General features: G+C 40.1%; 1 protein-coding gene across 9 annotated transcripts in view; it reads left to right on the forward strand.

Annotated features, from left to right (window-relative positions):
* The window catches only part of esrrga (estrogen-related receptor gamma a), a 171,466-nt gene extending 156,957 nt beyond the window's left edge, over positions 1-14,509 (forward strand). For all 9 annotated transcript variants that reach the window (XM_085394889.1, XM_085394968.1, XM_085395053.1 and 6 more), the window contains 3 exons: positions 7,838-7,944; positions 8,111-8,273; positions 12,262-14,509. In XM_085394889.1, coding sequence (XP_085251015.1) covers positions 7,838-7,944; positions 8,111-8,273; positions 12,262-12,506 — 515 coding nt within the window. In that variant the 3' untranslated portion in view covers positions 12,507-14,509. The remainder of the gene's footprint in view (positions 1-7,837; positions 7,945-8,110; positions 8,274-12,261) is intronic.
* Positions 14,510-16,603: the final 2,094 nt, after the last annotated feature.

A 16,603-nucleotide genomic window follows, 5' to 3' on the forward strand; every position in this document is an offset into this window, starting at 1 on the left:
TTCTTGGATGTTCCTTGTCTCATCCTGGACTGTGGTGCTGACACTCACCAGTCCCCGGCCCCCTTCCTTCCGCTTAGCGTACAGCCTCAGGGTGCTGGACTTGGGGTGAAACCCTCCATGCATGGTCAGGAGCTTTCTTGTCTTTATGTCAGTGGCTTCTATCTCCTCCTTTGGCCAGCCTATTACCCCAGCAGGGTACCTGATCACGGGCAGGGCGTATGTGTTGATGGCCCGGATCTTGTTCTTACCATTCAGCTGACTCCTCAGGACTTGCCTGACCCTCTGCAGGTACTTGGTGGTTGCAGCCTTTCTAGCGGCCTCTTCATGGTTCCCATTTGCCTGCGGGATCCCCAGGTACTTGTAACTGTCCTCTATGTCTGCAATGTTGCCTTCTGGTAGTTCAATCCCCTCAGTTCTGACTACCTTCCCTCTCTTTGTTACCATCCGACTACACTTCTCCAGTCCGAACGACATTCCAATGTCATTGCTGTATAGCCTGGTAGTGTGGATCAGTGAATCGATGTCTCGTTCACTCTTGGCATACAGCTTGATGTCATCCATGTACAGGAGGTGGCTGACAACTGCTCCGTTCCATAGTCGGTATCCGTAGCCAGTCTTGTTAATGATCTCACTGAGGGGGTTCAGGCCTATGCAGAACAGCAGTGGGGACAGAGCATCTCCTTGGTAGATCCCGCACTTGATGGTAACTTGTGCTATGGGCTTGGAGTTGGCCTCTAGTGTTGTACGCCACATCCCCATTGAGTTCCTGATGAAGGCTCTTAGGGTCCCATTGATCTTGTACAATTCTAGGCATTCCAGTATCCAGCTGTGGGGCATTGAGTCATAGGCCTTCTTGTAATCAATCCAGGCAGTGCACAGGTTGGTCAGTCTGGTCTTGCAGTCTCGGCTGATTGTTCTGTCTACCAGTAGCTGGTGTTTTGCACCTCTGGTATTCTTGCCAATTCCTTTCTGTGTCCCGCTCATGTATTGACCCATGTGCCTGTTCATCTTAGCCAATATGATGCCTGACAGGAGCTTCCATGTAGTACATATATATATATATATATATATATATATATATATATATATATATCTATATATATATATATATATATATATATATATATATATATATATATATATATATCATGTGTTCTTTATTCTTTTACTAAATGTTGAAATCAAATACAGATAAAATATGGCATTTATGGCATTTAATTCTTCATTGTTAACAAAGTTGAGCCTCAATCTCACATAGTATTCAGCAAAACATGAAAGAAACAAAAGAAACAATGAATGCTATGAATATTTCCTTCAGTACTGTCATTTTTAAAAGTCTCTAAACCCGTTTTAACAGTGTTTTAATTGAAAAATACTACAAAGAATAGAACAGATCCTTTTTTTCCCACATATGTATGGTCAGGTTGAATTTGATACCAGTCACAAGAAAGGAAGGAAAATTTCTGTATTATAAATACACACACACACACACACACACACACACACACACACACACACACACACACATTTGGTGGATTATTTCACAGCTTATCTACTTAATTCATAACAGGACAGTAACATGACTGTGTATAAAAAGAGCACCACAGAGTTGGCAAATTGTTCAATGGTTTAAGAAAAAAAAGAAGAAAAAGAAGAGGAAAAACGTGGCATTTTGTGGCTTGCTTTTGAACACTCTTGAAGACCATTAAGCACTATTATTGCTGCTTGTATAGGAGCATTGAAATCTTCTTATGCAAGGTCCAAAATTTTGGATTCAAATAATTTGGATCAGGCTTGGCTGACTGAGGTTTAGGTGAAAAGGTTTTTTTGTTGTTGTTTTTAGTTTTTACAACTTTTGAATGTTGGTTGTTACGGGATAAAGATATGAGGCGGCTTGTTATCAATGCACAATTCGAGCGCCTGATCCATATGTAACCTGCTGTGAAGGCACCAATAACAGTTGCAGGGAATTTTTTCACATTTTGCAGCAACCGTCACCTGAACGTCACAAGCTTATTAGAGCTGAGAGTTGAAAGGTCAAGGTCACTGCAAGATCTAGAAAAACAGATACTTAAGTAACTTAAGAATTCATACACTAATATCACATTTTATATTTATATTTTATATTGAAAAGGTCAAATGTGAACTTCAATTTGGAATCATGAATTCTTCATGCAGGTTACATTACAGACAATGTGATTCTGAGCAGGCATGGATTTAAACTACCACACGAGTTTGATGCAGTGACATAATTTTGACAGTGTAAGATATGGCTTGACTTGTGCGCTTAAATTGCGCTTCCATATAATGTCATATCTAAACATGATGTTTTGATAGTCCAAATAGCCGGACACATATGTGTGTAGGTGAGTATGTGTCCTGTGTGCGAGTGTGTCTTTAAGCCCCTCTAAATTAGCTGGTTCTCTGGGTAGATTTGTTTCCATCTCGTTGCGCATCTCTGTGTAATTGGGTCAGCTGGTGGATGTGTGTTCATTTGTGTGTGTGTGTGACAGCATTTGCCAGTGTGTATCTCGTGTGCGTATATCTTGTGTGTGTTGTTTCAGCTTGGCCAAAGCCATCACAGGGGGTCCGTGTTCATTTTGGCCGGCGTCTGGCCGTATGGTACAGAACAGTTTGAGATGTACGCACGCACACATACACAAATGCACACGTACAAAACACCACAAGGGAGCACTTGCATTGCACAGCATGCAACAATGTGCACACATTTAAACACATACAGAAAGTGGAATGAGTGAGCGCACGGGAGCCACATAACACAGTGTGCATACAGAACAACACACACACGCAGGGTAGCGATGTGCTGGTAACTGTGGGAAACTTCACGTGTCCTCATGCAATCTCTATCTCAGTGGGCCAGTAGACTTAAATCTGTCCCCTGCAGAACACAATACGTGCACATGCTGAACATAGACAATCCACTATTCCCTTGTCACCAACAAAGCACAACTTGTTGGTAACAGAAAACAGTTAGCAACGCAGTTCTCGCTCAAGAAAGATTCGCTTCACTATGTCAGATTATGGTGAATATGCACAATTTGGCAGTCTTTTTGAAAAGAAATAGCTATGTCTCCAATTTTCAGCAGTTATTAAGATAACATTTTTTTTATTTTACGTGACCTTCTCTTTGTTTTGCACAGGTTTACACTGTTGCTCCAGTGTTGGATAGCACATTGTCTACACTGGCGTTACATCATTTGGGTTTCTTTTTACACATTTGTTGAATGATGAGCTTTAGGTCATGACTCCCTAATTGCAGGGAAACACTTTTTGCAACTTGAAGGCAGTTTTCTTAAGTCTGTGAATTGTTTCTATAACATGGATGTTTCCTTTTAAATTTGTCCTGAGGCAATGATTCAAAAGGATCATTTGTATCACAATAAGCAAGTGTTAAGCACATTCAAGGGCCACTGCAAGACTACAGAAGGACAACGGATACAAAGCTATTTGTAACCCAATGGGACTTTTTAAAAGACATTCTGATACCAGAGCACTCAAATATTCGCCAGCATGAACTATTTTTGAAAGAAAGTCCGAAATTTTAAGGAAAACTGAATTTCATTTTACACGACAACACTTGAGAAGAGTTAAATTAGTTTCCATATTCAATCATTCTATAATTCTCAGGTGATTTTTTTTTTTTGTTTTGGGGGGGGGGGGTTAAATGCGTATAAAATACACCTGGTCCTCCTGGTCATTATTTAAGTAATACACACGGCTGGTCTGCAATTTGGCCTATTTTGTCCAGGGCTTTAAATCTATTCATTCTCACCAGGACACAGACCCTCTTATGCTCAATTTAGAAAATAAAATCAAGTTAATTCAACAATAAACTTGTTTTATATGTATTTTTTTGTATTAATTATGCAGATATTATTCAAAGTGGAGCCCCACACAAAATGATCTTTAAAAAATGTAAAAGAATTGTCAGAGAACCTTTCAAAACTACATTATATATTCAAGCTATTAAGTCTGCTTGATTAGAGCTCAAAATTGTTCGCCTGTTTTGCTTCTATGGACAAAAAGACACACACACAAAAAAAATCAAGACACCGCCACTTAAATGGAAAGTGTCCCATTTAACCTCTTAAGCCCCAACGCCCCCTGATATGGGGGCAAAAGGCAGGAGATCAGTTAGGCTTGGGGCTAAAGAGGTTAACCTGGGTTACAGGATGTGAATACTAGTCATGCGTTAATAACTGGTTACCAGATCACCATCACAACCGGTTTTCACACCTGTCGGAATACAGGCGCGGAGAATAGGCGTGTTGATACTTCAGTTGTCGAAGATGTACATTGCCGTCGTCATACAAATACACCGACTCATATGCGCGTACACTTCTCGGTGTATATACACAAGTATATGGGCACCCATAAGCGTCACAGTCTCTTCTCACTGGTTTCCATTTGCCCTGTAACCATGCGAAAACAAATATAGGCCTCTTAGATATGTGTGTTCGTGTGCATCTATGGAGCAACTGGGGCATGAGAGAGGGCTATCTTATGTGTGTGTGTGTCTGTGTTAGACTGTTGTGCAGTCTCGGGTGTAAACGTGCAGTCAGGACTCATTTGGCAGACAAACAGGCCGCAGGGTGGCTAGGGAATCGACGTGTGTTTGTGGGTGTGTTTGTTTTTTATGCGGGTATCTGATAGAGAAAAGGGAAAAGGAAAGAGTGCACAAGCAAGAGGTAGAGGTTAAGTTTGCATGACTGCACTGTAGCCTCTTTCTGTCAGTGCACACACATAAGTGCATCTGTACCGTCATAGGTTTGTTCTACTTTAGCAGACCACCTAAACACAAATACTAACTATAGATAAGATTAATATCCAGCCCAAAACTTGGTGTTACCAGATGAAAGCAGTTATCCAGTAATAATTTTATACGGTGCTGTTTGAAGTTCTTGCCGATATTTTTTAGGCAAATATTTCAACTTTGTTGCAAACGGCAAACAACATCGACACAAACACACTCATGCTAACTCACACAGTATGAGATGCCTTATCAACAATGGGCAGAAAGGAAATGTAATTAGAACCAAATAAGAAACCTTCTTTTGTCAAGTGAAATCACAGGTATGAAAGAAAGGTCTCCACCCCTCCCACTACCACCACTGCCGCCCTTCTTTCTAACAACTCACCCCCTTTTACTTTCTTCTCTCTTCCAACTCACTCTTTCTGATACACTCTCTCTCCCTCTCTCTCTCTCTTCCCATCAATATCTCTCTCTCTCTCTCCATCATCAGCACTAAATTCCCATTGATGTTTCTTTTCTTCTGTTGTATCGATTGCTTCATGAAAAGGAGGGGAGGAATGTAGGAAGGGAAGAAGGGAAAGATGGCGTTATCTGTTAATTAATTTGTCCTGAAGCCGGCCGCCTATTAATCAGACAGATAAGAGGCATTGGATGGCTGAACGGCGCAGACAGGCTGGTGGGGAGGGAAGAGGGAGAGGTACACACACCAACGTACACACACAAACACAGACAGAGATACGCATGCAGAGTCCCGTGGAAACATGTATGGGAATGTATGCATACACACGGAATGCAAATATGCTGATGAGTTATGTACAAATGTGCAGTTTAAGCACACATATATTCACACAAGGACAAAAAAAATTTCACACACTGCACAAATCTGCTCACACACGCAGACACCATCCTGATAAAAATCATTGATGTGCCTCAATAAGAAAAGCTGCACTTTCAGCTCAATAAATTAATCACTGTGGTTTTAATTATTGGTGTTTTCTGTGTGTGTGTGTGTGTGTGTGTGTGTGTGTGTGTGTGTGTGTGTGTGTGTGTGTGTGTGTGTGTGTGTGTTGCACACATCTGTACACCTTATGTGTCATTAGGAGGATAGAGGACTATGCAAACAGCACTGTTAATATACAGACACTTATACAGACACTTTCCATATGAAGTTGACATTCACGGTATATTTGTGTATATGTGATTCAGTGTGTATTCTTGCATTTGTATGTTTGTGCCCACTTCTTGAGCCTTGTGTGCTCCTGTTGGTCCTGGACCAGATGCCACCAGAGGGAAGTGCGCAAATTGATGGAAATCTTAGTTCTGCCCTGAACACCTGAGTACCAAAAACACACACAAAGACAATTTAAAACCTACAACCAGTGACACCATTAAATGATATTAACCCCTCACTCATCTCGCCTTCTCTTCACTTGACCCCAGGGTTGAACAGATTCAATAAGTGTATGTGTGTTAATTTTAGCAATGCCAGTGCATATTTCCCCAGCCCACAATGAGTGGTGAAGTCCTAAGTACCCCCTAAAGACATCTGCCTCTGTGAATAAGGTGTGTGTGTGCGTGTGTGTGTGTGCACGAAGACCCCCCCTTAAGAAATTCACCTCTAATCCCTTCTGATGATTTCATTAAGTAGAAGAAGACACTGCCAGTTGGCAGTGATACTGCTCCCTTCACTGTGCCGTGTGTGAGTGTGCACGTAAGAGTGTACGCACGTGTGTGTGTGTGTGTATCAATCATACACATTTGGATTCTTTCCAGTTTGTTTCTATGCGTTCATGTTTATGTGTATGTGATATGAAGTGTGTGTTAAGAAATGTTAACAGTTGTAGATTGAATGAATTAGAGCGCATTACAAACAACAATAGCCTGCAACCTGGACATAATGAGACGCCTGCCATTACCAATCAACAAACTGTGAGATAAGAGCCCCTAATGTACATGCATGCGCAAAATACCAACACACACTCTGGCGCACCTAACATCTCAAGAGGAGGTTCTTCGCAGCAGATGTTACTGAAGAAATAGCTTCCTTCGCATCTGCCTGCTTCTCCTGGCATGATGCTTCACTCCAACACACATACACAAACACACAGTGGAGGGCTGCAGCGAGGTCTGACAGGTGTGCTTGCATGGCAAACTGTCTTTGCCTTGCCTATGAAGGCTCACGCTCACAAACACACACACACACAGGCAGACAGGCAGGTGTGAATGGACAGGTGTGTGAGGAGAGGACAGCTGCGAAGAAAGGTGTGAGCAGGCAGGTGTTCCATTAAAGAGACAGACAGAAAGAGAAAGACTAAGAGGGATGGACCGCAAGTGAAGTGAGTGTAATCAAGAGATATGGCATGAGGAAGCAAAAACATCGCAATCAAAAAGCATCAAGCAGAAATATGAATCGTGTGTGTACTCACTGTCTGAAAAGAAATGAGTGAATGAAAGAAAGAAAGGTGAAAAGAGGTTCACAGTCATAGACAGACACTGATAGGTAAAAAGGAGACAGACAGATATACGTAGACATAGGCAAATAGGCAGACATGGATTGACACCGAAGAAAGCAGGAGTTTTGAGGCCATAGCAGCAGTTAGTGTGTGTGTATTTGAGCGGCGTAACAGCGATGGCCAGCATTGATCCTTGGAAGTTGTGGCAGGGAAAGATAAGGCCCGCCTTTCCCCAGAGAATAGCCCTGGGCATAAGAGGAAGAGGAGGAAGAGGAGAGGAGGTGGAGAACTCTAGTCAAGTGGATGGATTGAGGTTGGCCAAGAAGGGAGTGAAGCTGAGTCTTGAACCTAATACTAGCTCAAACACCTTTTAAACACAGCTGTTTTATTGCTTTTGAGTTAGTTCTGCTTTAAAAAATAAATAAATCCCAAAACAAAACCCACGTTAGAAAAACACACAGGATGCATTTTCCTCTTCGCAAAGTTTATATTTACTGAATTTTATTTTCTTTCTGAAAGATAGACTCCTTAACTCTTTGGTTTGTTCGGGTGGAAAAATTAAATTAACAATCTATGCTCTTGCTTTTCTTTTTGTCTCAATGTTTACCAGGTTTTTCCACACTGTCTCTGGCAGACCAGATGAGTCTCCTACAGAGTGCATGGATGGAAATCCTGATCCTACGCGTTGTCTACCGTTCACTGCCCTTTGAAGACAAGGTAAGCCTGTTTGTTTCTTGGGCTCAAGTGGCCACCTCTCGTAATGCATAACTCTAAACCGTAATGCAATCTATCCAAAGGGACTGACTTATTTTTGGAGTCATTCTCAAGTGGACATTTAAGAACATGCCAGTAAATCCAGTTCTTCTGTTTTGTCTCTTTGTAGTTGGTGTATGCTGAGGACTACATAATGGACGAGGACCAGTCGAAATTAGCTGGACTTCTGGACCTGAACAATGCCATCCTTCAGCTGGTGAAGAAATATAAATCTATGAAACTAGAGAAGGAGGAATTTGTCACTCTCAAGGCCATTGCTTTGGCTAACTCAGGTTGGAATTTGTTCACTCTCAGCTGATATTTTTGTCTGTCTCCACATTTGTGTTTTACTGGTGGAAGAGTTAATCCTAGGATTCCCAATCCCATGGGGCTCATTTGAGCTGAACTATCAGAGGACCGATTTCAGTATTCTGCATTCAAACAAACACACAACTGTGACGCAACCATGTTAACACATACTCTACTAGTCAAAAGTGTGTCAAATACTGTATGCATACATAGAAAAACACATGCTCAGTGCAAAAATAAAAACGTGTTTTTTAGTTGAACCTCACCACAACACAACGTGCCAATCCTTTTTGCAATTAGCATAGTCGTCTCTTCAGATGCCTGTTAAATAAGGTGAAATCATTAGAACCCAAAATCTGTCGATAAGGCCCCCTCTCTGATGTGTCCAGCTGCATCGACAGCTGACTGACACACGCGCACACACACGCACTCTCTCGCACACACACGCCTTCTTCCTCCCATGACCCGTCTTTTGAACTTTGTCTTGGAAGCTGGCCAGCTCTTCAGTACTCTTTAATTACAAGGGGGGAGCTGTCAATACAATGTGTTTAAATGGGAGAATGCAACGAGAGAGCTTTGAATAAGGAGGGAGGGAGGGGCCTTTTGTTCTGGTTGTGCCACTAAAGGCACGCATACACATATTTACATCCATAAATGTTCCTAAACTTTCAAAAAACATACATCTGGTTATTAGCACTCAGTGAAACATTTGTGTGTGCCATTGAAAAATGTTTGCTTACACACATACTTAGATACTGCTCTGCACATGCAGAAAATATTGACATGTTGTTCCTGTGGGCTTTGTGTGACAATCAATCTCTTGCCGCTGCTTGTGTGTGTGCATTTGTGTCCATCCATGTATGTGTTTCAGTTATTCTCTGAATACTGCTTACTGGAAGTTAAGGAAATTTATTGGTTATTTCAGCTGGACAACAGAGTTAAGAATCATTATTATTTGGCAAACATCCAGTACATGGACAGGAAAATCTAATAGTAATAATATTTCATTGTTTTACAAAAGGAAATGGTGCTGACATTAGTCACAATGGCTCATTCAGCGATATTCTTTATTTTCCATATTAATTTAATGCTCCCATCTATTATATATCACAAAATACCGTCAAAGTGCAAGAAAACATCTTTCGCGGGGCTTTATATTCAGCTATAATATTTTGAACTGTTCCTCTACATGTAAAGGCTCATTGTTTGCATAGGATTTTATCAACACATACCTTTGGTTTATTTTTGTAACTGCCTTTTTGTTTTCTTAATGTTCCATTTCGACACTGGCATGACATGAATTTACTGGCCATGTAAACGGCCAGCTACAGCATGCTCTTCATTATGATGGAAATGTCAGGTTAGTAAACTCTGTCAAAAGCAGACATCGCTCTTAAGAAAATTCACATTTGAAATCGTCATTCTTTTAACTAATTGAAATTGAAATAGCTGACAGCCAAATAAGAACTTTGTATCATTGCCCAGACTCTCGAAATGCTCTTCAAGACAACAGAATGCTAGCATTAGCATTTTGAAGGGCACTGACACTAATTAATTCACAGGATGCTAATTGTGCTTTAATGAAGCCAAGCCTTAAGAAATGTTAGCAAACGTGCCCCACATGTAAAGAAAGCTAAACTAGCCATGGGAAACAGGAGGCACATGTGGGGGTATGTGATTGTGTGTGTGTGTGTGTGTGTGTGTGTGTGTGTGTGTGTGTGTGTGTGTGTGTGTGTGTGTGTGTGTGTGTGTGTGTGTGTGAATTGTGAGTTCCATGTTAACATGTTCGCTTTAACAGCCTTATGTACTTGTGCTCATTAACGTCTGCTGTTTTACTTGTGAGTTTACTGCGGGTCACAGCACAGGCAGAAGCCATGTCTACCAGCTTAAATACTAAACACACAATGCTAATCAAAAACAACGTGAAACTCATTAAACTGCAGTTTAGCTTCTGCCTATTCACTGCACAGCCCATTACAAATTCAAAAAAAAGAAGAAAAGGTTGGGGGGGGGGGGTCTCCTCCATTCTGTATGGCATTAGCAGTCAATACTAATGTCATAATGACTTTATGGAATAAGTCTATATTTACAAAGTGGTACTGTATAAGTAAAAGTTAAATATATGGTCATATTCTGTATATACAAAAAGAAATATCAACTTAACCTTAAACTTCGTTCCCCTGCCTCATCAATACCGTTAACCACTAAGGAAAATATCATCACAGAGAAAAGTTTCTAAAAGACTCAGACCAGTGGACCACAAGTAGAATATCTGAGGACCAATAGAAGCTGATTTTTCTATTGATCCTCACAGAATCCGACCCACTGACCAGTCTGGTCCTGCATACTGATGCATGCATTATACTCGATAGATCCAGCTCAGTGTATTTGATTGTGCTAGTCCGATTGTGTGCACATCTGTGTGTATGTGGCTTTGCAGGCACATTTTATGTTGATTTTATTTCTCTGAACAATATAATTTATATATTTCATACTTGTTCCAATTCCCATCTGTGCACGTGGATGATGTGAGCATGTGTGCCTGGGAAAGCTAGTGTGTTTAACAAGTACCCAGTGGGAAGTATTTGGTTGAACTGCAATATCCTTCACTAAAAGCTTCCACCAATGGCAGGCAACAAAAGCACATACACAACACGAGACCTCCAAACAGCTAAAATGCTTCTGCTTAGGAGTATATGCATGTAGTTTAACCACTTGTATAACTGACTTTACAGATGTAAAAAAGTAAACATATAAAAGTGAAGTGTATAGCACACAGTGGACTTAGAAGGTCATTACAAAAGATCATACTGTGTTAATGTAGAACTCCACGCAGCTGACAGAGCTTACATGGAGAGCAGGCATCAGACTGTGTCATCCTTTCTGTCCACACCTGCAATGTCTGTGTGTGTCTTTACACACCCAATCATATGTCTAAGCAAATCAAATGTTTTGTAGGTGTGTGTGGGGGTGGTGTTGTTGGTAGGTGAGTGGGGGAGCGAGCTATCAATAGTTGTCTTGTGATTATTATTTAACATGCATGTAGCTATTGATCGTAGACATTGATCGGAGGTTGGGAGCTAAAGGCCAGCTCACATTAAGACCTTGCCTCCCTTAGGGGCAATATGGAGCATTATTATTGAGGGACATCATCGGGCTTTACTGCCACTGCTAAAACACACCTTACATGCCAGCTCAAAGAGAGATTACAGATGTGTGCAACCGCATACTCCTTCAACTCCCTCCTGCACCACCATATCACCCCCTACACACACAGACACACACAAACTCTCATGTGTTCCTTCATCTCTTGATCATTCTACAAGTCTGTCTGTTTTTTTCTCCACCCACTTGTCTCTTTGTCTGGCCATTCATCACTCCCACAGATTTGCACTTTGAAGGGAGGGAATAAAGGGAATATATAAACCCTGTTTTTGGATTGTTTTTTGAATCTTTGTGTGTTTAAAAGTACTAAGGAATAGGGCTACATTTGTAACTGTTCCTTTAATGCCACTAAATCAGGTTTTTGCTAAATGCACAAAGTATTTCTGCACTTTCTACAGTAGGCATGGAAATCATGAGTCGATAGAATTTATATTGATAGTATTTTCAGCCTGCACCTGCGATGCTCAGGAATATTTTCACTTTGTTTCTGCGTAGATGTTTAGTTTAATCTTTAGCACTTCTCTCCCCTCACTCACAGCAGACAATGGTGGCACGGATACAAGTCTACACTGCTGAAAACATCTCAGAGAGTTGTGGGAGAGTTTTGCAGGATCTGCTTCACATTAGCAGGCTTGACTTACTTTTAAAAAGTCCACTTTTTCATGCAATATTTCTTTTTTATCAACAGCAACAAAACAGTTATGTCACATTTCCCACTTTGGTTGAAATACAGTTCAGTAGATGTGGATATTATTATACAAAATACTTCAAATTTTTAGTCATACATTGTCTGTCCTCTTACTCCAGACTCCATGCATATTGAAGATGTGGATGCAGTACAGAAGCTCCAGGATGTGCTTCACGAGGCCCTGCAGGACTACGAGGCTTCCCAGCACCAGGAGGATCCCCGTCGGGCAGGCAAGCTGCTCATGACCCTCCCCTTGCTCCGCCAGACCTCCACCAAGGCTGTGCAACACTTCTACAGCATCAAGCAGGATGGCAAAGTCCCAATGCACAAACTCTTTTTGGAGCTGCTGGAAGCCAAGGTCTGAGGACAGGGACTAGATGGAAGGACAGCTAGAGTCTGATCCACCTGGGCTTCAACTCGAACTCTGAACATCAACTTTGAATGACCTCTTGCTCTTTTACGCGCACTCTCACAGATACATGCACACACACACTCTCACACACACACACACACACACACACACAGAAATAGGAAGTTTGTCTGCTGACACATTTCCCTATAAATAGACGCTATCCAGACCTCTCACCTGAACTTGAAACACCACGTCTTTGACAAAAGGGTGTTGACTTGATGATCTTTTTTGGAGGAAGACGGTGACAGACTGTGTAACTCCCATTTATCAATGGAAGACGATATTTGCTAAGAGTAACTTAACAGTTCTCGCAGTGACTCCAAACACTGACGATGACAAACACTTATGCATTTAATAACAATTAGGATGTTATTAATGACAAACGCTTAAATGAGGACACGTTTAAAAGACACTGAACAGTCTCCTTTTTAGCTCTGAGAGACTGTAAGACTGCACTCGTGTCTCCTTTCCCCCTCCTGTTTCCCCCAGAGTTTTTTAGCGTTCAAGAAGAAGACGAGTGGACAAAAAACGAACACTTAGGAGGTGTTAATGACATTTATTGTTGAAGTACATGTACAATGAAATTTGAATCAATGGACAGAAAGAAAAGAAGAGGAGATTTGCCCTGCCAAAGAATGGAATCATCCATTCAGAGGATGCCAGCAAACTTTACTGTCATAACCCAAAACCATTTCTGTTTTGATCTGCCAGTGGTTTTCAGTCCTGGGCCTCAAGAGTACTGCTGGTTCTCTCTTCCTGTAATTATTAAATTGTTTTCTGGGTATTATGAAAACCAGTAGCGCTTAAGGTTTTACGGAAAAGCATTGGAAACAACTGCTTTAAACTCTTTCTGGTTCTCCCTAAATTCAATTTCCTGGTTTCCCATGACTCCCCCGCTTCAAGTACAACTTTACTGTTTGCTGTATTTGCTGACGACTGGTCATCCTGGCCTCTCAAACCTGTCTTGCCATAATATCAATGTCTGTTCACTTGGCAAAGCTAAAAATTGTTTCATATATTCTAACCACATGAGGTGTGATTAATTCGCAGAGTTTAAAAGTATACATATGACTTCTTAGTTGCTAACAACAGAATACAATTTGATTGAAACTTCATAAAATTGTCAAAGATACATGGCTAACAAACAAATGTGGGCTGAGTTCACATTCTGTGTATAGTGTATAATCGATGAAAAACACCTCTTGTGTTCAGACGTGTATTTGAACAATTTTTAGCAGTTTTGTGGCCCTGATTTGCAGCTCTTCACATACCAGTCAGTAGGGATTTAAGTCTATCAACGTGCCATTAGTAGTCCAACCCAAGCTCATTAGCCACACTCCAAAAACTCAAAAGTCTCACCTCTGTATTACCCTCCTCATCCCGTTGTGTTCACGACTACCAGCTCATCTCCTGTGTCAGTACAGAGATATTCTTGTGACTCATTCAGGGAGTGTAGGGGGAGCCGCAGTCACTCGGCGCAATTCAAACCAGAAGGAAAGGTGTGCTGACAAAACTGACTGAAGAATACGTATTGTTGCTTTAAAACTCCTCGATCTTTTTTCTTCATTTCTACCTTGAAAATAATCTTAGTGATGATACCAATATTAGGGTTGTAAATAATTGTCATCCTGTATATGACATATAACATGGCTTTGTTTTTGTTATTAATATTGTCTTCTTAAAACTGAATCAATCAATATGTCTTTCCTTTTTTCTATCAGCTTGACCACTTTCAGCAATTATCATATATATATATATAAAAATATAACAAGTAATAATGTATTAACAAATCAGCGTTTATCTTAGAAACTCTGAGCAATAGTGGTTTTCAAGGAGGGGTTTGTGTATATGGACTAAGTCTGCAATATTAACATTACATGCCAGTCTTAAATTCGGGAGAAAGGGGGATGAGGATTTGGAGGAGAATGTGTCGCTTCTCTTTCTCTCTGTGTAACTTGCCATAAGCTATTAGATAACAGTCACTGGGCATTTCCTTTCATGACCGTTAAGAAGAAAAATACAACCCAGGAATCTATTCACTTAAAAGCTGTGTAAAGGTTGCAACTGGGAGAAGTAATACAAGCAAATAAAAACAAAAAGATCCAGCATCCAATTTGCAATTATCACCTTCTGAAGTCCGCACCTTTCATGTGACCAGGCTTTTTTTGCATTGACATTTGATCTGATTGAACCAGGACAATTCTTGTAGTGAAAAAAACACTTAGATAGTACACAATTTTCTCTCATTTGTGGCTTGAGGTGCAATTCTTTTGGACATGTGACTGAGTGTGGGGACCATGAGAGTACCTTGACTAAATTTAAATCTTTGCTGAGGGGTACAATGGTGCTAGCAAAATCAAAATGTCCTGTTACCTCACTACCCCATTTCCTGAAACACTTGATTTTTTTTGAGGAGTTGAAATTATGAAAGCTTTTAGCCTACGTACAACAATTACCGTATTATGTCATTTAAATCAGCTTCTGTATAAATTGATCATGGGACGCTAATTACCTCAGCTGAATACAACAGTAATTTATATAATTTAACATTGATCATTTGTAAAAAAAAAAAAAAAAGAATAGGTAATGTTGCTTGTTAAAAATTCTGACCCTTTCTGAATTTTAGACAAAAAATGGAAACGCTGAGCTGACAGGCAGCTGTCTTACAAAGAGACACAAATTTTATGGTTAAGTAAAACTGCATACAGTGTGGTTGAGTTATCACAGCTTTAACAGGTAAAAAGTTGATGGATTTTTTTTTAAATATATATATATATATATGCACTTTCTAAAGCCAAGTAAGGATGCCAAAATGTGTATTTTACATGACAGCGTAATCTAATATAAAATGGCAACTTGTCACAGCTGAGGAGTGCTGCAGTTTAAAAGTAGTTGATCTCTAACATCACACTTTCAGTATCAGCCATCAGTATTATTAGTAAGGGGTATTTTCTCAGCCTTCTTAAACATTGTATATTGTAAATTATACAGATTATAATTCTAACATAAGACATTTTATTGGACACAAAATGAAAAAAAAATGGAAAAAAAATGTAGTTCAACCTGTGTGTTTCATGTTTGCTGTTTTTTCTATCAAGGAAAAAAATCTCTCTTTGGTTCATCTCTTTTTCTTTTAGGTCTTTTTTTTTATGTTTGAACTTTTTTCTCCTCTGATGAGTCCTCTAAGGCGTTGCTGTGTACTTTTTCTTGTGGTGATTCCCGTTCTTGTGCTGTGTGCTTCTTCTTTAGACAACACAGAGTAGAGTAGAGGCCATGTTGTCTATCTGTCTGTCGGATCAGTCCGCCGGGGGTCTGGGCACCGGATTCTCTCACAATGAACCGAATCGTATATAAGGCTCTTCTGCTAGAAATTTAACTAGACCACCAGGATCAAATTACAGTATCCATCTTTACCAAACTATACATAAATAATTAAATATTTAGTATCTAAATGAAGAAACACCTTAACAAGTATTTAAAAAGGGATCATTTGTGTAACTTTCCTGTAGATTGAACAGTATATTGTATATCTTTAGGTTAAATAAAGCTGAAATGAAAAGGACATTTGAGTAATTCAGAACTGTAGGTGACTCTTTTTTGATAAACTCGCTGTACATAACTGCCTTCCATACAGCTCAGCGAAGTCATTATCTTTGCTGTTTTCAGGCAAAAAGAGAAAATACTAAACCAATTTTTTTTTCGTCCCTGTTTCCTGGAAAATATTTTGCTTTACAATAGACAGTGAAAAACCTGTGTGGCTTGATGGGAAAGACATGTTTTAAGAAACATGTTTAATTAGCACTCGCTGCTGCTCTTTACCATATATTCATTGCATTGTGGGGCACCAGGTTTTGCAAAATTCATATTGAAACTCAAATTTTCCCCAACTTGAAATAACATGTGATTACCCTACCTGCTAAAATAAATTTCTGGATCCATACGCTGTGATGCAAACACCATGATTTCAAATATTCTAGTGTTCAACAAAGGTTTTAACACATTTTTAAAAACATGATTATACAGAAAAAAAGGTTTCACAAGTAGGAATA

The sequence above is a fragment of the Rhamphochromis longiceps genome, linkage group LG1, assembly GCF_057381845.1.
Source record: "Rhamphochromis longiceps isolate RC_006_pf linkage group LG1, R_longiceps_female_GT1.1, whole genome shotgun sequence".
NCBI classification, from domain to species: domain Eukaryota; kingdom Metazoa; phylum Chordata; class Actinopteri; order Cichliformes; family Cichlidae; genus Rhamphochromis; species Rhamphochromis longiceps.